This window comes from Acomys russatus, chromosome 7 (assembly GCF_903995435.1).
Source record: "Acomys russatus chromosome 7, mAcoRus1.1, whole genome shotgun sequence".
Taxonomy (NCBI): Eukaryota; Metazoa; Chordata; class Mammalia; order Rodentia; family Muridae; genus Acomys; species Acomys russatus.
The window spans coordinates 7,361,362-7,378,149 of record NC_067143.1 but is presented as its reverse complement, the minus strand read 5'-3'; the positions used below and the strand labels follow the sequence as shown (position 1 = coordinate 7,378,149).

At 41.9% G+C, this 16,788-nt stretch overlaps 1 protein-coding gene and 1 pseudogene across 1 annotated transcript; both read right to left on the bottom strand.

The window, feature by feature from the left end:
- Positions 1-8,815: 8,815 nt before the first annotated feature.
- LOC127192416 (zinc finger protein 120-like) lies at positions 8,816-15,143 on the bottom strand. Its single transcript, XM_051149693.1, has 5 exons — positions 15,135-15,143; positions 14,824-14,950; positions 14,574-14,634; positions 13,577-13,698; positions 8,816-9,304 (listed from the first exon to the last, which is right to left on the bottom strand). Exons 1-5 carry the CDS (start codon positions 15,141-15,143, stop codon positions 9,285-9,287), a joined length of 339 nt encoding a protein of 112 aa, XP_051005650.1. The 3' UTR covers positions 8,816-9,284.
- Positions 12,041-13,567, bottom strand: LOC127192333 (zinc finger protein 844-like; annotated as a pseudogene).
- Positions 15,144-16,788: the final 1,645 nt, after the last annotated feature.

The window sequence follows — 16,788 nt, the reverse complement described above, 5'->3', positions numbered from 1 at the left end:
GCTACCGATAATGCATAGCTAAGCCACAAGCAGCTGGCTCCTCACACACACCACAACTGTTTCTACTTTACGATGTAGAATTTTGTTGACCCATGAAAAATTAAAAACAAAAATTCTTTCCAAAAAAGAAGAAGTGGAACATTGCACGGTTAGGTAAGAGGAATCATCTAGCTGCCTCTGGTAGGGACACTGGATTTTGAAAGTGAAACTGAGATGGCATAGGAAAAAAAGAAAATAGAATGGTACATGCTGGAAACCTGCTTTGCAATTCTTCTGTTCTGGCAGTATCCTACCTGGCAGCTGCAAAAGCGAACTGTTTTCTCCCAGGGTCTCTCCTTCCCAGGGCAGGATCATTCTCTGGATCTGAATACTAGAGCACGCCTGTTGCTGAGTCTTAAAGCGCTGACCTACAATTGTCTACTGTCTGCTTCATTTTATTTTTGTTATTTTGCCAGTTCTTCCTGCCCCTTCTAATTGCGTTGCTGTTTGCCCCTGAATCGTGGATTTATTTTTGTTGACAGGCTGAGATGTGGGTTTTCTGACTTCTTGGTCGTTGACACCAGAACTTTACTTGTGTCCTTTTCTGTATTCCTTTATTTTGTGTGGTTTCTTCTTTCAATGGGTTGCTAAATTTATTAGAATTCTTTCTTATGCTTTCTGCAGCATGAATTTATGTTTCTTATTGTAAGTTAAGTTGACAAAATCACCATTAAGTATCATCTGTGTGGATGTGGATTTCATCCTTACTTGATAAGCTGACAATATTCTAAGAGCTTTATGGTGATATAACTTAAAGGGTTTAATTGCTTTTACAACACATCATTATGAGCATTTGTTGTCACTTCTCCTTGGTTTTAGATCCCATTCTCTTTTGTGACCAAATTCTTGTATTCATTTCATAAAACTCCACCTTTTGGAGTGTTTCCAGTGAAATTTGTGATCAGATTGCCCTTATTTGTCATTTCTATAGCTTAATTAAAACAAATTGTGTGTATATTTTTTAAAAGTCTATTTCCAACCCTTTGCTAGACCAGCATAATTATTTGATACATTTCAAATTCCATCCATCCTTATACCAATAGCTAAATGTACCTACCACCCTTCATCGAAGAAACTTATCTTTCTAATGGGTGTAAGATGGAATCTCAGAGTCATTATGGTTTGCATTTCTCTGATCAAAAATTGAAATGACACCACATGCTGGCGAGGACGTGGAGAGAGAGGAACACTCCTTCATTGCTGGTGGGAATGCAAACTTGTACAACCACTTTGGAAATCTATCTGGCACTTTCTCAGAAAACTGGGAATAGGGCTTCCTCAAGACCCAGCTATTCCACTCCTTGGAATATATCCAGAAAATGCTCCACCACACAACAAGGACATATGCTCAACCATGTTCATAGCAGCCTTATTCATAATAGCCAGAACATGGAAACAGCCTAAGTGTCCTTCAGTTGAAGAATGGATAAAGAAATTGTGGTACGTTTACACTATGGAATACTGCTCAGCTATTAAAAACAAGAAAATCCCAACATTTGTGGACAAATAGATGGGACTAGAAATGTCATACTGAGTTAGTTACCCCAGAAGCAGAAAGACTCACATGGTATATACTCACTTATAATTGGGCACTAGCCGAAAGGGCACATCCCACAAAAGTCTTCACTTACCAGGACATTGGGATAGATGTGAGGACATCCTACTGAGACTCTAGGTAAGAGAATTATAGGAGATGGGGAAATAAAAGGACCCAGAGGGTCCTAGAAACCTACAAGAAGAACATCATGATGGGTGGATTGGGGCCCAAGGGGCTCTGCTCAAACTATTGCACTAACCAAGGACAATACAATAGTAAACATGGAACCCCTACTCTGATCTACCCATTGGACTTGACATTCTCCACAGTTATATGGAGAGCAGGGACTGACTTTGACATGATCTCTGGTGCTCCATATTTGACTACCTCCCCTTGATGGAGAGGCCTGTTGGCACTCAAAGAAAGAATAAGCAGGCTACCAAGATGAGACTTGATAGCCTATGACCATATAGTGGGGGAAGAGGTCCCCCTTGGTCAGAGACCGAGGGGAGGGGAATAGGGTGAAAATGGGAGGGAGGGAGGAATGAGAGGATACAAGTGATGGGATAACAATTGAGCTGTAATCTGAATAAATTAATAAAATTAAAATAAAATTTTTTAAAATAAGTTTTAAAAAGAAACTTGTCTTTACAGCAAATGGACTCTGTCACAGAAAACAACACCTGGGCACAATGAAGAGGTCAACAGACCATGGGGGAACCCCAATGGCTACATCTACGTCACAGCTCCTGCGTCTATGGCTCAGAGAACATCATGGAGTGGGGGACAGAGAGCGTAAGAGCCAAAATATCAGGAAGTCTTCTGTAAAACTGTCTCTCCTAAAATTACTGCATAAACAAGGTGGGGACAATGGCGATATCAATGGACATGTTAATGTGGGAGGAGAAATTTCATGAGGTCCCACTCCTAAGCAAAGAACTCCAGTGACTACTGGAAGAAGGAGAATTAGCCTCTCTCAGGGAAGGCCACCTTATTGGCTATCCAATGAAGAATGGTCAACCCTGAAACCATACATAAAAACAATGAAAACAAACTCAGCAGGTTATATCCCTATACATTTGTACATAATAATGGTGATGATAACAATTAACACTAATAACAGTAATAATAATAAAAGTAAATAGGCCATCAAATTAAGAGTTGGATGGGCAATGTAAGGAGGTTAGGGGAAGACAGCTGAAAGGGGGTGGAGGTAGACTGAGGGAGGGAACGTGATATAATTCTATTTCAATTAAAGTACGTTTAAATTTTTAAAAGAATAAATAAATAAATAACCATAATTTAGTTTTGTTCACACTATAACTCTAAACGCTCGCAAAAAAAAAAAAAAAAAAAAAAATGCCTGCCACACTGTAGGTCTAGATGAGGTGTTAAAAACAAAGTCTTCCTGACCAGGTACCTTAAACAACAAAGTTTTATTTTCTTAATTTTTTGAGCACTAGAAATCTCAGGGAAAGGATTTGGGAAGGATGGTTTTCCTGCGGTTTTCTCTCTTTGGGCAGTGGATGGTGTCTCTTCCTGTTTCAAGACTGTGTCCTAATTACCAGTCGCGTTGAATTGACATGCATGCTGGTGAATGCACCACCATTTAATCCTTTCTTTATAGGCCGAATCTTAAAATGCCATCCCATTGCGAGGTTCTGGAGGTTAAGGCTTTTACGTGAAAGAGCACAGATTGCTGTTTTGTATTATGTAGGAAAAGCATCCGATGAATCATTTTCTAAGTACATATTAGGCCAACATGGAAGTCCTCTGAGAAACTCCACCCAGTGGGGTTCGGGACAGATACTGGGACTTGCAGCTGGACCTTGGGAGGAGAGCTGAGCGGTGGTGTATGGAAGAGTTTTGGGGTGGGAGTGGAAGGACCAGGAGGGGTCAGGAGCTCCATATGGAGACTGCCAAAGCCAGCAGATCTGGGCCCAGGGGGCCCTGCACAAACTGATGCACCAACCAAGGACAATGCATGCAGAGAACCTAGACGCCCTGTTCAGATGCAGCTGATGGACAGCTCAGGCTCCATGTGTATGGGGAGGGGAGAGGGAGGGGCCTGCCTCTGACATGAACTCTGGTACCGGTGATTTGACCACTGCCCCTTGGCTGGGCATCCTTGGGGGCTCACAGAGGAAGGGGATGCAGGCTACCCTGATGAGACATGATAGACAGTAATCAAATGGTAAGGGAGGAGGCCACCCCATCAGAGGTCTAGGGGAGGGGAATAAGGCAGAAGAGGGAGGGAGCATGGGAACTGGAAGATAAGAGGGAGGGAATAACAATCTAAATGTAATGTGAATAAATTATAATTTAAAAAAAAAATTTCAGATCTAGCCAATGGTCAGAACATTCTCCACAGTTGAGTGGAGAGTGGGATATGACTTTCTCACGTACTCTGGTGCCTCACATTTGACCATGTCCCCTGGAGGGAGAGACCTGGTGGCACTCAGAGGAAGAACAGCAGGTTGCCAAGAAGAGACTTGATACCCTATGAGCATATACAGGGGGAGGTAATCCCCCTCAGGAACAGTCATAGGGGAGGGGAAATAATAGAAAAATGGGGGGGAGGGTAGAATGGGAGGACACAAGGGATGGGATAAACATTGAGATGTAACAAGAATAAATTAATAAAAAATTAAAAGATAAAAAAAAATTTTAACAGATTGACTTTTAAAGGACATTTTTAAATGGCAAACGGTTGAATCTGGCTATAAAGTGTGGCAAGAAAAGAGAACAGAGGAGATAACCCTTGTAAATGTTACTATTCACAGAGCAGAAAAATCAGTATATAATAAATTTTGTGTATTGGAGAGGGAAAGGAGTATACCCTTCATAAGTTGAACTCTGTTTTGTAAGGGAATTCAGTTGATTCCTCTTTCAACATGCATACCTAAAAACAGAAGTATAACTTTACTATTCAAAGATAATAAAAGCAACGGAAATAGAAAGTACAAGTGTGGAGGCCGGAGAATGGGACTCGGGGAGAAGTTCACTTTGCTTGCACTTGTCCGTCAGTTACAATAAAAAGAGACCTACAGGTCAATTATTATTAGGTAGAGAAAACAGAAAAAGGACAAATGAAAAAGTTGGGCCATGAGGATTCGCCTAAGACACTATAACACTCTTTAGCTATAAATCTCACAAGCAGCTCAATCTACCTGACACTGTTACTGCCTAGGCTCATAGCCGGAAATTAAAGCTCCAGAATACTGTTACTTAGGAGGTGAGGAGGGGGTGAGGAAGGGGTGAGGAGGAGGCACCCGACGAGGTGGCATAGGAGGGGCTCATATATGAGTGGATACTGGGAAATCATCCAGAAATCTCTGAGGAGAAATGTGTCTCACATTGATATGGTATCTTATTAATCCACGGCCCTTGCTCAGGAAATCACATGGGTTTCCTAGCATCTCAGTAAGCCTCACTTGGCCACTAGCTCCTACTAAAGCTCCTATGCGCACTTCTTAGCGGACATAAAACAGAGGACTCTCTGTTTTCAGCACAAATCAGCTAACTCCTGACAGAACATTGGAAGAAAGGTAAGGATTTGTGCCGAGATGTGTGGGTTTTTTTTTTCCCCCAGGGTTTGTTAAGAATTTTCATCTATGCTCATATCCTTCTGTTTGCATACTGAGAAGCTGCATACAAGAATCATGGCATCTCCTTCAAGGAAAGGAAGGAGACAGTGCTGTCTTCTGAAAACAGTGCCAGCGGCCTTGAATGTGGGGGGATGCCAATAAGGCTCCCCAGACCTTGATCCTTCTTTCATTTCAGTTATTGAAATGTGTTGCATGGGGAGGACGCTGCATCTTACATTCATGTAAGAGGCAAGCTGATGTGGTTGCACACTCCCCTAATCTCAGTACTCGGGAGGAGGAGGAGGAGGAAGGGGGATGACATTTGCTTGAACTCAGCTTGGGCTACACAATAAGTTGCAGTCCAGCTCGGGCTCCATGGAAAGACTGTCCTGAAAATAAATAAATAAAAGATAAGAACGGATTGGGGATCACATTTAGACCTTGTTTCTTAGACTGGCTGCTATTAGCCAGATTTTATTACTTTATTTGCCTTTCAGTGCTATTCACCTTTGCATATCTGAGGGCTGAGAGGGTGCCAGAAGAAAAATGTTGGGACAACCAGAAATATTTGAGGAGTGTTCCTTGACTTGGCTGTTCACAGTCCTAGACAGGGTTAAGGGACACTGGCAATGCATGATGAATCACCTTAAGGGATACAATAGTAAGGTATTGTGTCTAACCCTGTACATAGGCAGGGAAAAATCAATTCTTGGAGAAAGAATAAGACCTAGCTATAGTTTTAGCAACAGCAAAGGACAGCCATGAAAGTGGAGTCACTGCCACTGGCAACTCACAGGCTCAGGAGTCAAAGCTAGGAGCTAAAAACTCAACTCTCTTCTCCCTTCCTCCCTCCCTCCCTCCCTCCCTCCAGTCTCCTGGTGGTGTCTCCCAGTGACTATAAACCACATGGTCAAACTGAATGGCACTGTGTCCAGACAACAAAGATCTTAGTTTCCTTCCCTCCAGCCAACTAAGGCTTTGAGAACTTGTCTAAAAGAACCATATTCTCTTCCTGGTGCCTCTCTGTACCCTCTCTATATTCCCTGTCCATTGGGAACTTCCTTTCTAGGTGTGCCCTCTGAAGGGAGTCACGCCCACTTTTTAAAGCCAAAGGGAGACACTGGAGTGGGATATCTGCCCTTAACTGGCTTCTACCCATATCTTTCTTCTACGTCACTGGCTTCCCTTCCTCATTTCTGGGCTTTGCTTCTGCTGTTTTATTTACCCCATAATTGTTAGGTCAAACTTGAGTTTAACTTGAAAATTAACCCTGGGGTTTTTTTCTCTCCTCTATGACCAAGGGAAAGTAGTTCTGTGATGCTGGGATGGTAGGCCTGGGGAGAAAAAAAAAGAACACAGTATTAAGTAATAATGAATCACTCACCGTCTCTGCTCCAGTCCCATCTTCTAGCAATTGAGAAAAATGCTAATTCTTACCTCTTCGGCTGTTGAACAAACCAAAGGAGAAAATACCTGTTGATTTCAGATCAGTTGCTATTTCTATAGCTAGGGTGTGAGTGTGTGGGTGTGTGGGTGTGTGAGTGTGTGGGTGTGTGGGTGTGTGAGTGTGTGGGTGTGTGGGTGTGTGGGTGTGTGGGTGTGTGATCTCTTTATATTTTAAGTTCTACACTTCCACTCCCCTTAAAAGTAGTCTCTCCAACAAAGGCTTTCTCTTGCTAAGTAAATAGCACTGAAGATCTCCTGGGAGAGAGGATGGAATTCTTTCATGTGGCTTACTTCACACCACACCAATTAAGTCTTCCTTTTGTTGTTTTCTTTTAATTCCGCCACCTCTTTTCCCAGCACTCATACCTCACTCTCCTGTTGTTTTGTACGTTGCTGGGCAATTCAGCCCAGACTCATATATTGCCCTTTGCCACTCAACCCCAACCCAGGCTACCATAAGTATACACACACACACACACACACACACACACACACACACACACACAGTGTGAAAAAATAAATCTACATGCTCACCAAGCCATAGTGAGCTCTAGTGTTATGGGGGGGGGGCGGGAATCAGGGTTCCCTCAGGTATAAAAGAATTTTAAAACAACACACACACACACACACACACACACACACACACACACACACACAGTGTGAAAAAATAAATCTACATGCTCACCAAGCCATAGTGAGCTCTAGTGTTATGGGGGGGGGGGGGCGGGAATCAGGGTTCCCTCAGGTATAAAAGAATTTTAAAACAACACACACACACACACACACACACACACACACACACACGCAAAAACAGATTCAAAGGAAGCTCATTGACAATTTGATTAGAATTTCAGAACAATATAACAGAATAAGCAAGCTGTAAATCTGGGCAGCTTCGGGAAGGAGGGAGATGGAGAAGGGGAAGAGAAAAAGCCATGCCTTTTCAGCTAGGTCCCAAGAAAGCTGTCATGTCCAGCAATGGGAGCTGGAAAGAAACTCCGTGGTGGGAGGGGATGTGGGTTTCAGAGATGGGTGAGAAAGTCCAGGGTGTCAGGAAAATCCCGCTTGAGCTTTTGGCTTATATCCAAAAGAAAGTAAGATATAAAAAAAAAAAAGGCAAGCGTGGTGGTGGCTCATGCCTGTAATCTCAGCACTCAGGAAGGCAGAGGCAGGTGGATCACTGTGAATTCAAGGCTAGCCTGGTCTACAAAGCAAGTCCAGGACAGCCGGGGCTACACAGAGAAAATCTGTCTTTAAAAAAAAACCAGAGACAGAGAAAGAAGGGGGAGGGGAGGGGAAGGGAGAGGCAGAGGGAGACAGAAGGGAATCAGGCAGGCTGAGCTGCACCATCTGAGGGAAGCTCCGAGGTGGCTCCATGGAGGAAGATGAATGAATTGTCATTCCTTCCACCTCCTCAGCAATCTCCTGGCCAGCTGACCGACAAGCTCAGCTTGGTCAGCTCAAGGGAGGAGGTAAAATTATGTAACGTTTTAATCTGCTGAGCAGACCAGTGTCGTGTCTCTACCAAGGCTTAGAGGTAGAACTCAGAATCCACATTTTTGACCAAGAGGAAGTATCTTTCCCTTAATACACCTCAACAAAACCCTGATATTATTATCTCTTCTGTGTTATTTTAAGTCCTAGGGAGGAAATAAGATGCTTCCCTTTCTAGTGTTACCAGGAGAGCAGGAGGTGAGTCCAATGCTGGCCACAAGAGAGAGGTCTATCCCTGTAATATTCAGAAAATTCTTCTAAACATTCAGAGCTGTCCAAGAGAGCCATGAAAAATAAAATATTTTTATTTTTCTAAAGATTTTATTTTATTTTATTGGCACATACATTTATATTATTATACATAAATTTAAAAATTACATACAGCAAGAAGAACCACAAAACAATCAGGGATTATATGAATGTTACATTCATGGTGTTTTGACTAGCTGTATTTGGCAGCCTTGTAGAAAACATCTTTCCTATCTTGGTGAGTCTAAAATTCTGAGTGAGAATCGATATCTATCCTGTCTCACCTCTGTCAACTTAAAACATCTATCTAGACCTGAAAACATCTTAACCTCTAAATAGCTAAGGTTAATTGTAAGACTAAACTATCTGGTTCTTCAACTCCATCAGAGACTTAAGAAGTAATGAAACTTAATTACATGAGTGAACTGGAAGAGCATGTTAGCAGATGTCTCTGTCATTTTTTTTCTCGTTTTGGAATAAAATATTCTTAATCTTGCTTTACTTGAATGTCTTAGTATCTACAATTGTGTTTCATTTTTGCTACCATCATGTCCTCTGCCACTCACTCATTGGATTACCAAAGATCAAGAACACAGTCTGCCACCCATAGAGTTAGACCCTCAAAAGCAGACATTCCTGTTTTCAACAGGTTATGTAGCCAGCAGTCTTCACTATCCGCCCTCACAAGAATCAGACTCCCTTACAACATTAAAACATCTCCCACATCAACAGTCATGATTGTGGCCTGAGGTTTTCTCTGCCATCTTTAATTTCATTACCTGAGAGAAATTTTCTAGGCCAGGACAAAACAATGCCTATGTCCACAGTCCTGCTTTCTCAAATCCTACCCCAGACTTTTCTCTTCTTACCTTAAGAAATTCTGGAGACATGGTGTGGTGGCTGGCAGGGACTGCTGGGGTCTGTATGAATGTCTAGCCTACAGAATATTTCTCTGTCAGTAAAAGAGAGAAAATATAGTATTCAGTGCCTACAGGAACCAGGCCAATTCAAAGTGAAAACATCCCATCTTTTAAAAATACTTAATTGTGTGCCTGTTTCCTTCCCTGTGACACAGAGACAGTACTTCCAACACCACACTGTGGTCCTGAGAATGAGAAATCATGTTTGCGGATGCTTGTGTCATGGCTGGGTTCCCAGGGGTACTTGAGATTCCAGTAAACTCAACTGAGGAAGCCCACATTACTGCAATGACTGGACCTAAGGAGAGCATTTCTCTACTGTGTTGTCTAGTTTTGTACTAACCTAATACAAGCTGTAGTCATTTTGAAAAAGGGAACCTTAGTTAAGAAAAATAAGCCTACCAGATTAGCCTGTGGGCAAGTCTGTGAGACATTTTCTATTTTTTTTTTTAATTTGTTCATTCATATTACCTCTCAATTGTTATCTCATCCCTTGTATCCTCCCATTCCTCCCTCCCTCCTGCTTACCCCCTACTCCCCTCCCCTATGACTATGACTCGGGGGGGGGGGGGAACCTCTTCCCCCTGTATATGTCATGGGGTATATGACCATGCTCTTCTTGGTAGCCGGCTATCCTTCCTCTGAGTGCCACCAGGCCTCCCCATCAAGGGGATGTGGTCAAATATGGTGCACCCAAGTTCATATGAAAGCCAGACCCCACTCTCTACTCCTCACTCAACTGTGGATTGTCCTGTCCATTGGTTAGATCTGGTTAGAGGTTTGACATTTACTGCACGTATTGCCCTTGGCTGGTGTCATAGTTTGAGCAGAACCCCTGGGCCCAAATCCACCCGTTGTAATGTTCTTCTTATAGGTTTCTAGGGCCCTTTGGATTCTTCTATTTCCCCTTTCTCCCATACTTCTCTCACTGAGAATCCCAATAAGTGTCCTCACATCTATCCCACTTTCCTGATAAGACTTTCATGGGACACGCCCCTTGGGCTAGTATCCAGATATAAGTGAGTATACACCATGTGAGTCTTTCTGCTTCTGGGTTAACTCACTCATTATAATCATTTCTAGTTCAATCCATTGGTCCACAAATTTCAGGAATTTCTTGTTTTTAATAGCTGAGCAGTATTCCACAGTGTAAATGTACCACAGTTTCTTTATCCATTCTTCTACTGAGGGACACTTAGGCTGTTTCCATGTTCTGGCTATTATGAATAAGGCTGCTATGAACATGGTTGAGCAAATGTTCTTGTTGTGTGCTGGAGCATCTTCTGGGTATATTCCAAGGTGTGGAATAGCGGGGTCTTGAGGAAGCCTTATTACAAGTTTTCTGAGATAGCACCAGATAGATTTCCAAAGTGGTTGTACAAGTTTGCATTCCCACCAGCAATGAAGGAGTGTTCCCCTCTCTCCACATCCTCACCAGCATGTGATGTCACTTGAATTTTTGATCTTAGCCATTCTGGTGGGTATAAGATGGAATCTCAAAGTTGTTTTGATTTGCATTTCTCTGATGACTAAAGATGTTGAGCATTTCTTTAAGTGTCTCTCAGCCATTCAATATCCCTCTGTTAAGAATTCTCTGTTTAATTCTGAGCCCCATTTCTCACTTGTGTTGTTTGGTTTTGTGGTGTTTAATTTCTTGAGCTCTTTATATATTTTGGATATTAGACCTTTGTCAGATGAAGGGTTGGGGGAGATCTTTTCCCAGTCTGTAGGCAGACATTTTCTAGATTAATGATTGATAGTGGATAGCCAGCCCACTGTGATGGATGCCAGCCCTGGGCCAATGGTCCTAAGTGCTACAGAAAGTCAGGCTAAGTAAAACATAAGGAGCAAGCCAGTAAGGATCCTCTTGCCTCCAGACTCCTTTGAATTCCTGCCCTGATTTGCCTCAGTGATGGATGGAGTGTGTCCTGAGAGCGGTCACCCAAAATAAACCCTTCTCTCCAACAGTTGATTTTGGCCATGGTGTTTTACCACAGCAACAGAAACTCTAACTACAACACCCATATTTCTATAAGGTGCCTCAGCTGAGGAGCTTACAAGCCACCACCATTGCCCTGTTAGGGCTGGCAGGAAATTCCATCATCCTCTAAATCCTGAGCTTCAGCATGCACAGGAATAGCCTCCATCAATATATGCAGCTAAGGACCATCTTCCTCTCCCTACATTACTTCACTGTAGGCTCCCTGGCTTAATTCACCTACATATTTTATTCCACCACTATCTTGGTCCCCAGTGGCTTGCTCATTGTGATCAGCTGTTTCTATGTAGTCGGCTATTGCAGGCCTGAACACACTCAATGCTTTAATACCACTTCCTGTCCACATATGACCTGTGCTGACACTACTACCACAAAACATACATTAAGTGTCCTGTGGGCCCTTCTCTGCATATTCCCTTTGCTGATGAGCATCCTGCAAAAGCACCACTGTAGCTCACTGTCTAGAGATTCGGACTGTTACTGGTGTTGCACAGCACATTTCATCACTACTACATGGCTGGTAGCTTTGTTTGTTGCACTCCCTGAGTCCATCCTTCCTTTCGTGATTGGTGGAAAGTTCTAAGTGTAACTTGGCACAGATGTTTGTGGGTTTTCAAGCTTAAAAGCTCTGTAACATTCTGGCTCTGGGTCACAGTTCAACTCCTGAGTCTGTTCTGTGGCACTGATCTATCAGTAGCAGCTGGATTACAATAAATTCTTGTCATTTGCATTGACCTGGTGTTTAAGTTGTACTAGATCTAAGCAGACCTCATAACGTAAAAGCATTGAGTACATCCATAAGCTTTCTCTCCAGTATGTGTTCCTTTCTGCATTCGGAGATAACAGTGAAGGGCAAAGGCTTTACAACATTGTTTATACTCATAAGGTTTCTCTCTAGTATAAATAGCTTTGTGATAATAAAGACTATAGAAATGTGCAAAGGCTTCACCATATTAAATACATTCATAGGGTTTCTCTCCAGTATGATTTCTTACATGCCTTTGAAGATCACTGCGACATGCAAAGGCTTTACCACATTGGTCACATTCATAGGGTTTCTCTCCAGTATGTGTTCTTTTATGTATTTGGAGACTTTTGTGATGTGAAAAGGCTTTATCACACTGATTACATTTGTAGGGTTTCTCTCCAGTGTGTGTTCTTTTATGTACTTGGAGATAACTACGATAGGCAAAGGCTTTACCACACTGATTACATTCATAGGGCTTCTCTCCAGTGTGTGTTCTTTTATGTATCTGAAGATAATCATGATAAGCAAAGGCTTTACCACACTGACTACACTCGTACGGTTTCTCTCCAGTGTGTGTTCTTATATGTATTTGGAGATAACTGTGTTGTGAAAAGGCCTTACCACACTGATTGCATTTGTAAGGTTTCTCTCCAGTATGAATCCTTTCATGTCTTTGAAGTTGACCATGATAAGCAAAGGCTTTATCACACTTATTACATTCATATGGTTTCTCTCCAGTGTGTGTCTTTTTATGTATTTGGAGATAACCGTGTTGTGAAAAGGATTTATCACATTGATCACATTTGTGGGTTTTCTCTCCAGTGTGTGTTATTTTATGTTTTCGGAGACTACTGTTATATGCAAAAGTTTTACTGCATTGGTTACACTCATAGGACTTCTCTCGAGTGCGTGTTCTTTTATGTATTTGGAGACCAGTGTGAAGTGCAAAAGTTTCACCACACTGAATACCTTCGTAGGGTTTCTTTGCAGTGTGTGTTCTTTTATGAATTTGGAGATAACCGTGATATGCAAAGGCTTTTCCACACTCATTACACTCATAAGGTTTCTCTCCAGTGTGTGTTCTTTTATGCATTCGGAGAGAACCGTGCTGTGAAAAGGCTTTATCACACTGATTACATTCATAGGGTTTCTCTCCAGTATGGATTCTTTCATGCCTTTGCAGATGACTGTGACATGCAAAGCCTTTACCACACTGATTACATCGATAGGGTTTCTCTCCAGTGTGTGTTCTTTTATGTATTCGAAGATGACTGGGTTGTGAAAAGGCTTTACCACATTGATTGCATTTGTAGGGTTTCTCTCCAGTGTGTGTTCTTTTATGTATTCGAAGATAACAGTGATATACAAAGGCTTTACCACATTGATCACATTCATAGGGCTTCTCTCCAGCATGTGCTCTTTTATGTGTTCTTAGATAAGTGTGATGTGAAAAGGCTTTATCACATTGATTACATTTGTACGGTTTCTCCCCAGTGTGTGTGCTTTTATGTATTTGGAGAGTACTGCGATGGGCAAAGGCTTCACCATACTGAATACCTTCATAAGGTTTCTCTCCAGTAGGATTTTTTTCATGTCTTTGAGGATGGCTCTGATATGCAAAGGCTTTACCACACTGAGTATATTCAGAGGCTTTCTCTCGAGTATGACTTCTTTCACGTCTGCAAAGACAATTGGGACATGTGAAACCTTTACCACACAGATTGCATTCATAAATTTTCCTAATGAGTGACTCAGAGTACATTTGCACAGTGAACCAGGTAAAACAGAGGATTTTTACATTCTTAGTACTCAGAGGGAGTTTCTGTAGTGAGAGTTTACAATGGAGTTAGAAATCCAACCAATTATAAACTTGTTCCACACTCAGAAACTCTAACTGGGGAACACTACATATCTTCTAACTGTTCTGGGACACAGAGAGGTATACAGCTCCTTTCACTATCCCTCTGCTCACATGGCTTGCATCCATGATGACATATGATGTAACTCTTAAAAGAATAACAAATGGAAGATTTCCACATTACATTCCCATAGTTTGGCTTTTTGCTCCTCATAGACATGTGGTATGAGATTACGGCTTCTCCAAAACAACATTCTTGACTCTCCTAGACCACCCTTCTTACTAATCTTAGGAACTTTACTACAAGTGTATGAGCATTACCAGTTTACTGTGGAATACTTGTTCATTAGAAGGTTCTGGGCACATACTTATCAACTATTCAATGTGTGTTCCTTCTACAATGTGTGAGTGGTATGAGACTAAACAGATGGGCCGTTCTACAGAGCAGCTGTACTGGGGCTGTGACTCAAATGGTGATGTCTGTTCAGACACTGTTTCCTTGGCTCCTTTCTTAGAGGAATATGCCTTGCAACCCATAGCAGATACTTAACATTGAGGTACACGGCTTTGTGGGATTTTAATAACCACTGGTGTGCTTAAAGCGGTACTTTCTTCACTTGCTTGTCTTTAAAACTTCTAAGACACATTAAAATTTCTTCAGAGGCATATTCATATCAACTTGCAGATAAAAATTACCTTCTATGTCTTCTAGAACTTTGAAAATGTTCTTCAATATTATGGTCTTCCCAATTAGTGCCTAAAATATAGTACCAGAAGATGTATGACATATTATTGGAAGTTAGGCAAAATTCAAGTCACTATATCCAGTGAACCTGATTTATTCACCTGATTTTACCTCGAACTCAGTGGGAATTACAGAAGAGCATCAATAACAAAGAAACATTTCCCCTTATTTTAAAAAGTGAAAGAAAATTCACAGTCTTACCTATAGCCATGAGGTTCCTGTAGGTCTCCAGCATTACATCTTTGTAGAGGCTCTTCTGGGAAGGATCCAGCAAAGCCCACTCTTCCCGAGTGAAGTCCACATGCACGTCTTCATAGGTCACTGCGCCCTAAAACATGCCGTACATGTGCACAACAGAAAGCATGATGCTTACATCACTGTACATGTGTGCATCGCTGATAATATATTCATATAATTCTAGTGCCTTCTCGACTTATTTCTTGATGTAATTTCCTTATTTTCTAATGTAATTGCCAAGTCATTTTAGAAGGAAACTGAGTAATAAGGCTCACCTCTGTCATTTCTTTGCCTTTTGAATACGATATAGATTTGCAAGAAAAATGCCACCTAACAGATATAGAGAGACAAGCAAACAGTACTGAACGGCATCAGAGAAATTGTATGAATAATTACTAACTACAAAAAATGATGGTCAAGCTGGATGTTTTGGGACATGCCTTTAATCCCAGCACTAACTCAGGAGGCAGAGGCAGGTGTATCTTGTTGAGTTGGATGCCAGCCTGCTCTATGCAGTGAGTTCCAGGACTGCAAGAGGTGCATATTAATACCCTGCCCCCATTGCAAAAATGAAACAACCAACCAAGAAAGATAAAAAGAACTCAGACACTTTTACTGAAGTTCTTACAAAGAATTACACATTCGCTCTAGTTCTGTATTCATCTTCCAGAATCCTGAAGTGCCCTGCTTTAAACTGTAACAGTAATAAGATCTTACTAAAAGGAAATGCATCTTTAAACAGTTACAAATGGACAAGTGAAAATATCAGCAATGTAAATGTTGATCATAAGTAAGCAACATAGGGCAGGAGAGATGGCCCGGCAGTGACGAGATCTTGCTGGTCTTGCAAATAATTGGGCTCAGCTGCAAGTTCTTCCATGGGAGCTCACAGCTATGCTTCTCTGAGTTCAGGGGTTCTGAGGCCATCTGCTGACAGGGCACATGTGAGGCGCATATTCATGCTGACAGGAAAAATACTCAAAACAAACATAACAGGCAGGAAGAATGCCACACACCTGCGGTCCAGTGACTCAGAGGGCTCAGGCAGTGTTAATGTCATGAATGCATGCCATCCTGAGAACCAGAATTCCCTGCCAATTTCCAAAAGTCTGGATGTGGATGAAGGACAGCATAACAGCATATCCTTGGCATATACGAAAACCTACATTTTAGCCCATAAACCAATAATATAAAAACAAACAACAACAACAACCAAAAAAGCCAGGCATGTTAGCCCACATTTATTCACAGCACTCTGAAGCCAGAGTTAGGTGGACCTCTAAGTTAGAGGCCTATCTGCTCTACATACCAACTTTAAAGACAGCCTGGGCTACACAGAGAAACTTTCTCTTCGAAAAAAAATTAAAAATAGAAAACCATCAGGCTTGCAAAACAGCTTAGCACTGACTAACAATTGCTTCTACATTATGTGATTTAGGCATAGGGTCTATAATGGTGAAGGCATGACAGCATGAGAAAAAAGCTGGCTGATCAGTTTCAACTTTCATTTCAACACAGTAAACACAAAGAACAGGAAATGGATTGCATCTACAGATACTCAAATCTCATCCCTAATAAGGAACCTAGAAATGTTCCTCCTACAAAAGCTTCCATTGCTCCCCAAAGAAAGCCACAAGTGTACAATGAAATCGTCCTATCTCAGAGCTGCCCTCTCTCTCTCTCTCTCTCTCTCTCTCTCTCTCTCTCTCTCTCTCTCTCTCTCCCTCCACTCTCTCCTCTCTCTCTCTCTCTCTCTCTCTCTCTCTCTCTCTCTCTCTCTCTCTCTCTCTCTCCTTGATTTTTGGTTTTTCGAGACAGGGTTTCTCTGTAGGCTTGGCTGTCCTGGACTCGTTTTGTAGACCAAGCTGGCCTCAAACTCACAGTGATCCACCTGCCTCTGCCTCCCTGAGTGCTGGGATTACAGGCATG